The 14,772-nt window shown below is 42.0% G+C and overlaps 1 protein-coding gene across 2 annotated transcripts in view; it reads left to right on the forward strand.

Annotated features, from left to right (window-relative positions):
* Positions 1-14,772, forward strand: part of RGL1 (ral guanine nucleotide dissociation stimulator like 1) — a 286,792-nt gene that overhangs the window by 239,841 nt on the left and 32,179 nt on the right. For both annotated transcript variants that reach the window (XM_049868101.1, XM_049868102.1), the window contains exons 10-11: positions 3,649-3,733; positions 10,962-11,051. In XM_049868101.1, the coding sequence (XP_049724058.1) occupies positions 3,649-3,733; positions 10,962-11,051 (175 nt within the window). The remainder of the gene's footprint in view (positions 1-3,648; positions 3,734-10,961; positions 11,052-14,772) is intronic.

Raw genomic sequence — 14,772 nt, forward strand, 5'->3', positions numbered from 1 at the left:
ATTCAGGCAAGATTGCTGCAGAAATCAAACTCATTCTTCAAAGTGTGGCAATAGGTAAGGGTTATTGGCTTCAGAGACGATTTTAAGGATTTGTTTATTATCTAGATTTTGAGGAATAAAGTTGTGGAGTGATGGAGTTGCAGAAGTTTGCCATTACTTCTTGTTATTATTCAGCCTCATTCTAAAGCCCTGAGCTATTCCAAGATGTGAGGGATAACGTGTGCAGTCAGGACATTCGTTCTTGCTGTTCGCCAAGAAACCATTTAGTTAGTTTCTGCTTCAGCATATTAACAGCTGTCTTAGAGATGTAAAATCTCTCTAAGTGCTCCTTCCTAGGTACCTAGCTGAAATGATTTAGCTGGCCACATTCAGTGCTGCTTTCTTCATATTTCTTGGGGCAACCTTGGGAGCAATTAGCAATTTAATTTCCTTATTATTTTGCTATTGCTGTATTCTTGCCAGCTAAGAGCATAAAAGCTCTTTTGCAGAATTTACAGAATGTCATTTGCAGATCAGAAGTTTTTTCGGAGGGAAGGGTAAGGGAGTAGGCAGTTCTGGTCTCATATCAGTACAGCTTTAAGAGCCTGGGGATTGTGGCATGGGTGTCAACCAGGCAGCTACATTCAACAACTCTCCCCAGCTTTGAACCAGTCTGGAAGTAAGGGTATATCAGGGAAGAATGTGTAAATGGTTTCTAGTCTGTGCTGTCTGCAGTGTAGTCAGTTTCTGTCAAGAGGGAGACCAGCTGGCTCCCTAGGCAGGGCTTTAAAAAAAAAAAAAGAAACCCGTTGCTGTGGAGCCAACTCCGACTCACAGTGACCCTGTAGGACAGAGTAGAACTGCTCCCATAGAGTTTCCAAGGAGTGCCTGGTGGATTTGAACTGCCGACCTTTTGGTTAGCAGCTGTAGCACTTAACCACTGCACCGGGCAGGTCTATTCAGGTGGAATTGGTCAGTTAGTCCTCAGGGTGGGAGGTCTAGGTATACAATTTCATCAGTTCACCAGAGCTGATTTAAGCCCTTAGGGACTGACAGTGTCTAAACTTGCAAGAGACTGAAATTGGTAAACCAGGGGAAGGTCTATTTGGGGGATGTAAAGTATTTACTTGGGAATGCGTTGATGGGTGAGGAGTCTACAAAAGTTGAAGTGGACGGTCTTAATGCCTAGTGTTACACAGCTGTAGAATCTGGATGCAACACAGCCCCTTGAATTCCAAAGCTCGAGCTCTGTTTACAACACTCTTATCTATCAGTAGAAGAACTGGCACATACGCTTTCCAGAGTCCAGTGCTATTTTCTTGATTACCATTGTTTTCATGGATTCTGTCTCCTCTTCATTAACTTGAACAGTCAAGGCGATCGTGTGTGAAAGATTCTCCTTCTGCGTATGTCTTATGAAAGCTGTGGGCTACGCATAGTGAAAACTGTGAGAGCTGGAACTCAGTGGGACTGCCTTGTTTTTCTGGGTCTTACAAGTTTCCAGTCTTTGACAGGGTGCAGCCTCACCACTTTTCTGTCTCTCATTTTAGTGGAAAACTACTTGAGTTTTGCTTCTCTGACAGGTTTCCCACTTTATGTAGGTTCCAGCTTTCACAAGTTTTGCTGTAAAATCATTAGATGATAGGTTCTGATGAAATACAGCGGGAAATTTAGAGGCATAGAGTCCGCATTCCCCCACCTCCATATCACTTCTTCTCTTCCTCATCACCTTTCCACAACTGCGGTATCAAAAGCAAAGGGATGGTCATATGTTAAAATGCAACCTTACCTGATTGCAATAAAAGATAATTGTGTCTTTCTTAGGTGGCTGATAAATAGAGCACTATGGGAAGTCACTTAGACTAGCAGTGATTCATTTCAGAGTGCGTTTGAGGCTAAAACACAAGCAAAAAATTAGTGGACTTGTATCTTAATCTCCTTGATTACCAGATGAAGAAGTCTATTCTTCCATCTGGCCTTTTTAACTACACCTACTCCCCTCTTATCAACTACATCATTATCCGGCATTATATGACAACAGTAAAAATTCACTATCCGACTATTTTGCACATTAACAATGTATATCTGGCAGTAATCCTTTCCTGCCCAGTGGGACATATAGCACTTACCTACATTTTCCACCTCTCAAGTCCAGAGGGACATATATGTCCCGCATAATATTTTGGGATCTGAGTGATCATCCTCCATTTTTGCATAACAACCTGGTCTTTGGAATATAACCATGCTGATAAGTGCGGAGTAGATGTATTTTTTTAAAAAAATGAAAGCCACATTCTGTGGCTTTGTTTCTCGGTTGGTTGGTTTATATTTTAATAGAGATGCTATAGAAGTGTTATAGTTCGTTAAAGAAGATACTTCCATATCAGCTTTACGCATTTTCCATTGCTAAATGCAGGGGACAGGTTTAAGATATCTTATTTGGTTATTGGTTTCCTCATAAGCCTTTAAGTTTCTAGCTTTCAGAGGACAGAGAGGACATCTGTTTATTTCTCTTTATTTAGGGCCACATGTAATTGAGTTCTTAATCATTTCTTCCAAAATACAAATGTCTTTAATGTCTATTTAACGTAAGAGTCATATTACTTTTATTGCAAAATAAAATAGGTTCTTAATAATGGCTTTCTCATGATAATTAAAATGTTGAATATATAATGATATTGCCCCCATTCATTCATTGCCTTCAGAACACTTCACGCAGTGACCCTGGAGGGGTGTGTAGAGAGAAGCGTGAGGCTTGTGGAGATGTAGTGTACTTGAAAGGGACAAGGGCAGAGTAGGTGCTTTCCATGTGTGATCCTCCTTACATTCACAGCAATTCTTTTTGAGGCAGCTACTAGTATTTCCAGTGTACAGATAAGAAAAATGAAACTCAGGGAAGTTAAGCAACTTGTCCAAGATCACATGGGAAATAAATGGCAGAGCTGGTATTTGAATGCCAACCCCTCTGACTCTAGACCCTACTGGTTGCACCATTCCACTCTGTCTCTGAGAGTGAGAACACTGGGCCGTAGGCAAGGAAGTTTTGATCTATACCAGGAGCTCTCAGCAGTTACTAGTGGAAACTAGGGAAAATCCCTGGCCTTGGCTTCTTGGTCTCTAAAATGAGGGGCCTGGCTAAGATGAACTCTTCGGTCCCATCAGGCTTTGTCTGTGTTGCTAAGATAGGTATTTTAAAAAAAAATTACTGAAAAGGACATGTCACAATTGTACAATTCGATGTCCCCACTTAACTTTTTTTTTATGATTATAGCATGAATTGTTAGAAAATACTCCTTTCTATACATAGATGGCTATGTCTACCTTAAAAAAAAAAAAAAAAGGTACCTTGCACGAAAAAATCACTGGCATCATCTATGCTCTTATTATTCACTGGTCTTGAGATCAATTTAATCAAACCCTGGTGGCATAGTGGTTAAGAGCTACAGCTGCTAACCAAAAGGTTGGCAGTTCGAATTCACCAGGTGCTCCTTGGGAACTCTGTGGGCAGTTCTACTCTGTCCTATAGGGTCACTATGAGTCAGAATCCACTCAACAGCAACGGTTTGTTTCTTTGTTTTTAATATCCGTAGGTACTGAGAACCGCTGGGCCAAAAATGTTGGGCTAACTAACTCTTCACTTGTTAATGTTTTCTCAATTCCTCTTCACAGGGACCGTATGCTGATGTTTGAAGAACTTTCACATATCTTCTCAGACCATAATAACCATTTGACCAGCCGGGAACTACTGATGAAGGTGAGGGTACTTGGTTGTTGTTATTGATGGGTGCTATGGAGTTGATTCTGACTTACAGTGAGTGACCCCATGTGTCAGAGTAGAACTCCCCCATAGGGTTTTTTAGGCTATAATCCCTTTTTTAAAAAAAAAAAATTTTATTGTGCTTTAAGTGAAAGTTTACAATCAAGTCAGTCTCTCATACAAAAATTTATATACACCTTGCTATATACTCCTTGTTGCTTTCCCCCTAATGAGACAGCACACTCGTTCTCTCTACTCTCTATTTTCATGCCTATTCGGCCAGCCTCTGACCCCCTCTGCCCTCTCATCTCCCTTCTAGACAGGAGCTGCCCACGTAGTCTCATGTGTCTACTTGATCCAAGAAGCTCACTCCTCACCAGTATTATTTTCTGTCCCATATTCCAGTCCAATCCCTGCCTGAAGAGTTGGCTTTGGGAATGGTTCCTGTCTTGGGCTAGCAGAAGGCCTGGGGACCATGACCTCCAGGGTCCTTCTAGTCTCAGTCAGACCATTAAGTCTGGTCTTTTTAAGAGAATTTGAGGTCAGCATCCCACTGCTCTCCTGCTCCTCAGGGCTTCTCTGTTGTGTTCCTGTCAGGGTAGTCATCGGTTGTAGCTGGGCACCCTCTAGTTTTTCTGGTCTCAGGCTGATGTAGTAGGTTTATGTAGCCTTGTCTGTCTCCTGGGCTCCTAATTACCTTGTGTCTTTGGTGTTCTTGATTGTCCTTTGCTTCAGGTTGGTTGAGACCAATTGATGCATCTTAGATGGCCACTTGCTTAGGCTGTAATCTCTTGCGGAAACAGTTCGCCATGTCTTTCTCCTGCGGTGCCGCTATGTAGGTTCAAACCACCAACCTTTCAGTTAGTAGCCAAGTACTTACTAGAGTACTCAGGAGTGCTGTTCAAAGCTCTGGAATGCACTCAAAGGAAGAGTAGCCTGAATGCTCCTTAAAATTCATTAGTCTCTTAAGAAAGCCTAAGGTGACTAGAAGGCAGAATTTTTGTTTATTCATGCAGCATCTAAGAAACTTGGCACTCAAAAATTCAAAGTCCAATTGAGCACTCTCCACCTATCCTCCTTAGCGTCACTATTACGTAACCAGATGGTGAAACTCGTGCTCACACGTGTACTTCTTTCACAGGCTACTCTGCAAATACCAAGTGCTGGCACTTGCTGGTGGGTGAGAGGCCCTGGAATAGTCCTTCTCAGCAAAATGTCACCTGGAATGACAGAGCTCAAATCTGCAATTTTGCATTTTTTATTTGGACTAAATTGCACAATCTCTCAGTCAGCAATATTTCTTTCTTTCAAATTGTGCTTTAGGTGAAAGTTTACAGAGCAAATTAGTTTCTCATTAAATAATTAATACGTGTGTTTTTTTGTGACATTGGTTTGGTTGCTAACCCCACAAAGTGTCAGTACTCTCCCCTTCTCTACCTTGGGTTCCCCATTTCCATCCATCCAGCTTTCTTGTCCCCTCCTGCCTTCTCATCTTTGCCCCTGGGCTGGTGTGGCCATTTAGCCTAGTATACTTGGTTGAACTGTGTGTGTTGTTGTTTGTTTTATAGGCCTGTCTAACCTTTGGCTGAAGGGTGAACCGTAGGAGTAACTTCAGTACTGAGTTAAAAGGGCGCCCGGGGGCTATACACTCAGGTTTTCTCCAGTCTCTGTCAGACCAGTAAGTCTGGTCTTCCTGTGTGAGTTTGAATTTTGTTCTGCATTTTTCTCCAGCTCTGTCCGGGACCCTCTATTATGGTCAGTGGTGATAGCCAAGCACCATCTAGTTGTACTGGAGTCAGTCTGGTAGAGGCTGTGGTCCATTAGCAATATTTCTTGAATACCAGCTGAGTGCTGACTTCTCAGCTACCTGCTAGGTAAAGCATAGCTTAGTTCATTTTATTTCTGCAGACATTTGTTGAATGCCTAATGTTTGCAAAGGATTGGACTGGCCTCTAGGAATATGAAGATGACTAGCACAGACCCTGTCTTCTAGGGATTCACCTTCTAGTTGGTGGAGATAGACACTTAAATGGTAAGTGTCAAATAAAAGTAAAAATAACAGGTTGTGAGTAAATCACTAGAAGGGGAACTAAAATAGGTCACATACTTTCCTCATGTTGTTGTTAGGTGTCATCGAGTCAGTTCCAACTCATAGCGGCCCTATAAGACAGAGTAGAACTGCCCCGAAGGGTTTCTAAGGAGCAGCTGGTGGATTTGAACTGCCAACCTTTTGGTTAGCAGCTGAGCTCTTAACCACCACGCCACCAGGGCTCCACCTTCCTCACAACCTTTCCATAATATAGATTTTAGCATCCTTATTTTGCAGATAGCCAAGACTCAAGTAAGTAACATGCCCTCAGTCACACACCTGGTAGGTGGTGAAGATAAAATGTTAATTCTACCTGGTGACACTGTACAACCTGTGCTTTGATCACTTAGACACAAAGCTGTTTCTTCTGATGACTTGGGAATAGGGGACAGGGTGAATCAGGTAAAAGCTCCCTAGAGAAGATAAATCAGTAATCTCTTCAAAGCTTGATTGAGAACTCACTCTGTGCTGAGTATTCAAGATATAGCCATATAGAAGACAGTCCCTTATCCCAAGGGGGTTATAGTCGTATGGAGGTGATAGAAAAATAGACTATTCGAAAATAGTATGATAACGACTACCATAAACAGAAGCCCCGAACCGTGCAATTAAAAGATGTGATTCTTGTCCCTAATTTCCTTTTCTATAAATTGGACACAATAGCAGTATTTGGTCTATTGACCTCATAGAATTGTTTTGAAGATTGACTAAGGTAAGATACATGAAAGCACTATTTTTTTAATTATTTTTTTTAGTTTTAGTATTTGGAGAACTATCTACATATGGAGCCAAAGTATGCGTAACTAATGCAGGTAAATAAAATATCAGTTACATATTTGAGCTTAAGAGAGGACACTTGTAGTGGAGATGGACAGTCACGTGTAGGTGGGGTACTAACAAAAAGCATCCAGTTGACAACCCTTAGATTAGTCATCCTGTAAGGGCATCTATACAGTCTTCATGACTGGCCTCTTCCTAAGTCCCACTTATCCTTCATGTGTCAGTGTAGATACCCCTTTGCCTGGAAGCCTTCCTTGACACTTCCAAGTCTGTAGAAGCCTTCCTGTGTGCTCCAGGAAAAGCACAGCGTTCCTCCGTCCTGGTGCTTGTTTCTGGTCCATGGGAATTGCCTGTGTACTTAGTCTGTCTCTGTATTTGCCTGTAAGCGTCTTGAGGGCAGGATTGGGTAATCCCTAACGTAGCATCTGGCATGAAGTTAGTGTTAAAAAATGTTGTGTGACAACGTGAATTGATGGACCTTCTAATCCACGTGACTTTAACACCTTGCCAACTGTTAGCCGGACTTGGTGGTGAAGATATGAGCAGGAGAGTTTGTGCAGCTATCTGACTTTGGATTTGGCCTACCTGGTAACCTGTACACTAAAAGTGCTTGCTGACATCCTGTGACTCCCTGCTTCCTATCCCCCTAGATTTTCAGACTTTAAATGGAAACCTGTCTGGCTGGAGGGACATGGCTTGAGTGGTCTCACTGTCTGTAATACAAAGCTAGACTAACTGGAGCCACACATTCAAATCCCAATAGCCCTGAGTCATCCTTCCAAAGCAGATAAATTGAATCCTGTGCAGCGTGCTGCCTAGTGGAGGTCTTTTGGCTGAAACCGTAGAAGCAAAGTTGTATCTAGACATTAAAGAGCCCATAAACCTTTCTTCAACACAAAAGTTTACCCCAGCACTCTTAAGTCTCTTATATATGGTTCAAATCTCAGAGAAATGAAAAACTTGGCTATGAATGAATGGGGTCTGTGCATTGTCATTAGCAATAGTGGAATGTTTTGAGCGGTCCGTGTGTATATGTATGTCCCTTTCTAATCATCTTTGTTGATCATTCTTCATATGAAGTTTATAATTCTGGGTGTAAATTCTCTGCACAGTTTTTGAAAATGAAATGAAGATACTTAGGTTCTCAAAAGAACCACTAAGAAAAACTGCTGGGCACTGTTTCTTATGTGGACTTAACACTGATTTATAGTTGGGTAGCTTAGTCTTAAATGACCTATCCTTCTCTTTTACTTCTAGGTAGATATAATCTGCCACTCTATAATATTGGAAGCCCTGGGGGCATAGTGGTTAAGTGCTACGGCTGCTAACCAAGAGGTTGGCAGTTCGAATCCACCAGGTGCTGCTTAGAAACTCTATTGGGCAGTTCTACTCTGTCCTATAGGGTCACTGTAAGTCGGAATCAACTCGACAGCAGTGTTTTTTTTTTTTTTTTCTGTACTACTGCGGCCCAGGCAATGCAATAATTAGCAAAAATCTGTGGTTTTCCTTACAGTGGTTGGAAAAATAAGTTTTTATTTCTTCACAAAGATTTTCTTAAATCTCTTACTTCTTCAAGATGTCTGAAACTTAGATAATTCTAAACAGAATCATAGAGTCCACAAATTTTAAAATAACTGGAAAGCAGACCATCATCAAATCTTCTTGGCTCTTGGGACCCTTGGTGAGAATTCTCCCTGATTGGATTAATATAAACAACCTCTAAGAAGGCCCAGAAATTTGACTCTGGTGGAGATGTGAGTTCAGTAAAGCTCCCGAATACACTAAAGTCAAAGTTGGAGCTAAATATTCAGACGCCAGAGGAGTCATTTGATACAGGAGGCGATTAAAACTATGAAGACCTATTCAAATAACAATAACCATTAGCTTCTGAACTATAATTTAACAAACATGTATCGGGAAGGATCCAATACTTGTGTAGCGCCCTAGAAGAAGACCCCCCCCCCCCGCAAGGCCCAGGAACAGAATGGATGGGGGTGGATGAACTCCCCTAAAGATGGAGATAGAGAGAAGGTGAGTCTCAGGTGAGAGGTTTGCATTAAAGAGAGGGAGAGAGAAGGACAAAGGGGGAGAGACAGGAGGAGGGAGGGAGCAGAAGAGAGATGAGGGAGAGGGGAGGATTTGGAATTCATCCAAATATAGATGATGATCAACGTCATGAGATTGGATAATATTTTCAACACATGAGAAGAGCAAGAACAAGAAGATGACTTGGGCAGAAAGCAGAGGAGTCACTAAGAGACCACGAACATGAGCAACAGAGGAGGCAGGAGGAGAGAACCAGAGTGATGCAATCAAAACACCTGTGAAAATTTTCCAGATGTTTCAAGGGATTGGTGTTGTGAGATATCACAGAGTGGAGGAAGGACAAATCTGAAACCATCGGATGTGATAAATAAGTGAATCCTCAGTTGACACCTTGTTAGGAGGAACTGGCTCTAGTCTCTTTAGTGTTCCAGCAAGGGATGGAATCGCATTCTCATGAAGTCATGAAATTTAACAAGTCTTTTAGCTTCCCATATCCAGCCTTCATCTCTCTCACAAATGAGGAGGTTGTCCTTAGTGCTCTTTTAAGATCCCTCCTATCTCTGTTATTCTGTGATTCTAGTGAGCCTTTAGACTTTTCAGAAATTCTTACTAAGAATTTTAGATATATCAGCAATAATCTGCATACGTTTTAACCTCTGCCGACGATCGAGGGACTTGAAGGAGGCAGAAGGACCTACATATTGGAAAGAGATTGCTACTCACTTTCAGGTCAGACATTACTGATTTTGTACTCCAAGCAAATTCTCAAGAATATGGGGAAGACTCACGACCACCTAGCACAGGAAATGAAGCATCTTAGGCCACATTCATTCACCCTCAGGGAAAAACTAGGAGATCGTTCAGTAGTAGCTCTCTTTATTATCACTTCGAACAAGGAGAATAAAATAGATAATGAGTCATTTTCGATTTTGCCCCTAGTGGAATGATAGACTACATTGATGCCTCCTGGCCATCGCCAAGGCCAAGGCACTAAAAAGAAAAACCATCTTGTAGTTGTACAGTAGTGGAGGGGCAAATCCAAGCGTAATATAATAAATCGAGGGAAAACTGACTAAGGAAAAGCTAATAGAGATCAGGCATCAGAGGCTAAACACTACAGAATTGTGAAATTTGCCTCCCATTCATACAGTTCCTGGAAAATGAGAACTTAACTAGACTCTGAAACCACAAAACTGAAAACAGTTTATGTTCAGTCAGCAAACTCAAGATTAGTCATTGTATAGAAGAGTTTGTTGTTACAACAGAAGAGAGGAAAGAAAGGGCAGCCATCTGTCCTCAGGCACCAGGGGAAATGATTGATTTGTCAGAGTTCCAAACCTGAGAGGCCACTTGGGAGGGTTGGTTGGGAGTGAAAGGGAAGAAATGAATGAAGGTTCTAGCTTTCACGGATTAGCATTGGACATGATACTGGACTTCCTCAAAAACTTCCGGACAAAAGCTTCATTTAGCCAAGAAATACCACAGAAAGAGTCACTCTTCTCTCATAGCTGACACATCCATTTCAGGCCAAGATCAAGAAATCACAAAAATATGGAGGAAGAGATCCTTATTTCTAGAATGTAATGACGTTGAGTGGAATTTGGGATGCGTAAAAATTACCACCAGATCCTGGAATTGCCTGCTTTGTATCGGTGACTGATTTATAACTAAATCAAGGACTCTTCTTATAAAGCCTGGGGAAAACCAGGATAACCCAAGACTACCAGGCCTCATTACAAATAGCCTGCTTGAAACAAGCTGGCCAAGCATTCAAGCATTTGCGTACTTGCATAATATTGCCTAGAGAGCCTGTTGGAGGCCTCTTTTCTCTCCCCCCCTCCTTTTATAAAAACAGTTTTATAAAGGTGTGATTGACATACAATAAAGTGCACATATTTAAAGTGAACAATTCGAAAATTTTTAACCTGTGAAGCCATCACCATAATCAAAATACTGAAATTATCAGTCGTGCCCATATATTTCCTGGTGTCTGTCTGTAATCTCTCCCTTATCCCTGCCCCCATACTACCCACCCCAACCCCAGGCAACCGCAGATCTGCTTTCCTTCAAACTAGATTAGTTTGCATTTTACATAATTTTGGAGCTTTATATAAAGGTAATCGTACAGTATTCATCTTTTTTTATTTTTTGGCCTGGCTCCTTTTACTTGGCGTAATTATGCCGTTCTGTGCATAAAGTAGCCTGTCCTTTTTTTTGTTGGTTTTTTGACATGACATCAGACAGTTGTGCTTCACTTCTCTGTTGTCTGCCTCCAATCACCCTCCTCTTTTGTGTGCCTCTGTTTCCTAGGAAGGAACCTCAAAATTTGCAAACCTGGACAGCAGTGTGAAAGAAAACCAGAAGCGAACTCAGAGGCGGCTTCAGCTCCAGAAAGACATGGTACGTATAGCCATCCTTCCCCGAGAGTCCGCAGGAGAGTATCCCACCCTGGGAGGCTGGGCACCTGCCTGGCACCAGCACCTTCATTCTGCAGCGGCTTCATGCCTCTAAAAAGATTCTCCCATTCTTCATTTGTTCTCAGCAGCCCTGGGAGGTCAGTAGGAAAGATACTATCATGTCCATCTGACCCAGTAGGAAATAAACATTGAGAGTTGCAAGTCATGTTGTTTTCTGGGCATTTTTTCCTGGAGTAAGGAAAGCACAGCAGTGGGTAGGCTTCTGTCCCTTTTGTTGTCTTTCTCTACCCACAGCTGCACTTAAAAGCTGCTGCCACCTTGGCCTTGAGGCCTCCTGGGCTTCGTTTCGCCAAGAGAACAGACAAAAGCCTATAGCACAGTCAGCTTTGGGTACATGGTGGCCCAGGACCTGGTTGCCAAGGATTTGGCCCGTGTCCTCAGATTTTTTCTTTGTTCCGAACCCTCTAGGCATTTTCCAGCTCTTCTTTCAAAACTCAAGGACTAACCAAGTTGTTTTCATTTTTCAGTATGCCAGGGAGCACATGGAACTCTAAATATGCCTCCTCCTTAAAAAAAAAGCCTCCTCCTTAGCACGGAAAAATAAAAGATAGTTATTATCATCTTTAGCTTTATTTTAAACTCTCCTACCTTTTAGCGGTATACTGACAGAGAACTACCAGAAATTCAGGCCGGTTCCAGAATAGGACGTGGAACCAGGGATATCGTTGCTGATGTCAGATGGATCCCGGCTGAAAGTAGAGAATACAAGAAGGATGTTTACCTGTGTTTTATTGACTATGCAAAGGCATTTGACTGTGTGGATCATAACAAATTATGGATAACATTGCAAAGAATGGGAATTCCAGAACACTTAATTGTGCTCATGAGGAACGTTTACATAGATCAAGAGGCTGTTATTCGACAGAACAAGGGGATACTGATCGGTTTAAAGTCAGGAAAGGTGTGTGCCAGGGTTGTGTTCTTTCACCATACCTATTCAGTCTGTATTCTGAGCAAATAATCCGAGAACCCGGACTATATGAAGAAGAACGGGGCATCAGGATTGGAGGAAGACTCATTAACAACCCGCATTATGCAGATGACACAACCTTGCTTGCTGAAAGTGAAGAGGACTTAAAGCACTTACTAATGAAGATCAAAGACAACAGCCTTCAGTATGGATTGCACCTCAACATAAAGACAACAAAAATCCTCACAACTGGACCAATGAACAACATCATGATAAACGGAGAAGAGATTGAAGTTGTCAAGGATTTCATTTTACTTGGATCCACAATCAACAGCCATGGAAACAACAGTCAAGAAATCAAAAGATGCATTGCATTGGGTAAATCTTCTGCAAAGGACCTCTTCAAAGTGTTGAAGAGCAAAGATGGCACCTTGAAGACTAAGGTGCGCCTGACTCAAGCCATGGTATTTTCAGTTGCATCATATGCATGTGAAAGCTGGACAATGAATAAGGAAGACCGAAGAAGAGTTGACGCCTTTGAACTGTGGTGTTGGCGAAGAATATTGAAAATACTATGGACTGCCAAAAGAATGAACAAATCTGGCTTAGAAGAAGTACAACCAGAATGCTCCTTAGAAGAAAGGATGGGGAGACTGCGTCTTACGTATTTTTGACATGTAGTCAGGAGGGATCAGTCCCTGGAGAAGGACATCATGCTTGGCAAAGTACAGGGTCAGCGGAAAAGAGGAAGACCCTCAATGAGGTGGATTGACACAGTGGCTGCAACAGTGAGCTCAAGCATAACAAGGATTGTAAGGATGGCTCAGGACATGGCAGTGTTTCGTTCTGTTGTGCATAGGGTCGCTATGAGTCGGAACCGACTCAACAGCATCTAACAACAACAACAACCTTTTAGCGTAGAGGGGAGAAAACCAGAGGGAGGAAATTAGAATCGATCAGTCTAAAGTCTTAGTACAGTACTGATTCTTATGCCTACTTGCTGATTTGAGGAGGATTTTCTCCTCCTTTGGAAAGCTTGGTATAGATCAGAAACGTTGTTTTCTAATGATCAACTCTTCTGTGACATAAAAGCTGTAAAACATTCACGTTGCTTCCAAATCCTTTGGTTGTTCAAAGACAAAGTAAAAATAGCTGTTAGCAAAAAAAAAAAAAAAAGATTATTTTAGTTCAGGATGAGACCTTGTGCACATAACGGGGAAGGACAGACGGCAGCTGACGGTGAGTTCCTGAAGGACAAATCTCTCCTGGGTGTGTACCTCATGAAGTGTTTTTGGCTGAGGAAACAACCAGCCTCATGTCAATCAGCCTGGCTTTGCCCTGGTTGAGACTGCCTTCCTGCTGTAATTTCTTAAGTGCCTTGATGGGATTTAGGAGAAGGTGCCCACGGAAGCCTCTTTTTATTTTCCCTTCATAATGGTCAGTGACTTTGTGGCCTTAAGGAGAACAGCAATGAGTTCAAAGGTAATTTGATGAAGTGAATATAGTGTATACCTACAGTTGTAGGTTGAAGTATCTCCACCTTCATTTCTAAGGGCTTTCTTTTTTCTAATGAACTTTTTATTGTGGAATAATTTAGAGTTAACAGAAAAGTTGTGAGGACAGTCCCTAGAGTTTCTGTAAACCCCTCGGCCCATTTCCCCCATTGTTAACATTTTACGTGACATGGCACATCTGTCAATGCCAAGAACCTGACACTGGTGTAATGCTATTAACTAAAATCTAGACTTTATTTGCAGTTCACCAGCTTTCCATTAGTGTCCTCTTTCTGTTCCAGGATCCAATCCAATGTACCACCCTGCATTTAGTTGTCATGTCTCCCCAGAGTCCCGGGGAGTAACATGTTTCTGGTCTGCCAGTGTGTCTGTGGAAGTTTCTAAGTCTTTCCTTGTTTTTTATGACTTTGCCATCTTGAGGAGTCCTGTCTAGTTATCCTGTGGAAGATCCCCCAATCTGAGTTTATCTGTTGTTTTTCTAGTTATTAGACTTGGGTCGTGGGTTTTGAGGGAGAATATCAGAGGTGAAGTGGCCTTCTCTTCACATTATATCAGGGTGTGCATCATGACCATCTGATGTCACGTTGATGGTGTCACTGGTGATATTAGCCATCATTGCTTGGCTAAGGTAGACTTTGCCAGGTTTTCCACTTTAAAGTTACTATTTTTCCCTTTTCTTCCTCTGTTATTTGGAAGTGAGTCATTAAGTCTAGCCCAAAGGACCATTTTAGTAGTGGCCCTTATACTCTCCTCTGTTGTACAGCAGCGCCCTCTTGTACAGATGGTGAGGTCATGGCTCTCCAGGGCCATTCTAAACCACCAGGAGTGTCCACACACTCTGAAGTTGAACAGGTATCCCTCCTGACCCTGAGCCTAAGCAATATATAAACCTAACTGTGGACACACTTGAACACACTTGTAAAATCTCCTGGCTTTGAGGCTTTGTTTTTGTGACTTTGAAAGTTAGACATTAGATGATGGAGTGCCTCTCCTATCTATGTAGGAGTTTCAAAATTTTCATTCAAGGACGTTAGCACTAATGGCTTTAAATTAGGACGTGTATGGGCCTTAATTATTCTCCAGGTTTTGTCAAGGCTTACCCATTCAAAGATTGCTACTTCCGTCTACAAATGGGCAGGTTGCTAAATTTGGCCCAGAATAGGATTTGCTCTAGTATGGCATTTCCTGAAGCCCTTAAATTCTCAATAACAATAAGGATG

This window comes from Elephas maximus, chromosome 24 (genome assembly GCF_024166365.1).
Source record: "Elephas maximus indicus isolate mEleMax1 chromosome 24, mEleMax1 primary haplotype, whole genome shotgun sequence".
Classification (NCBI taxonomy): domain Eukaryota; kingdom Metazoa; phylum Chordata; class Mammalia; order Proboscidea; family Elephantidae; genus Elephas; species Elephas maximus.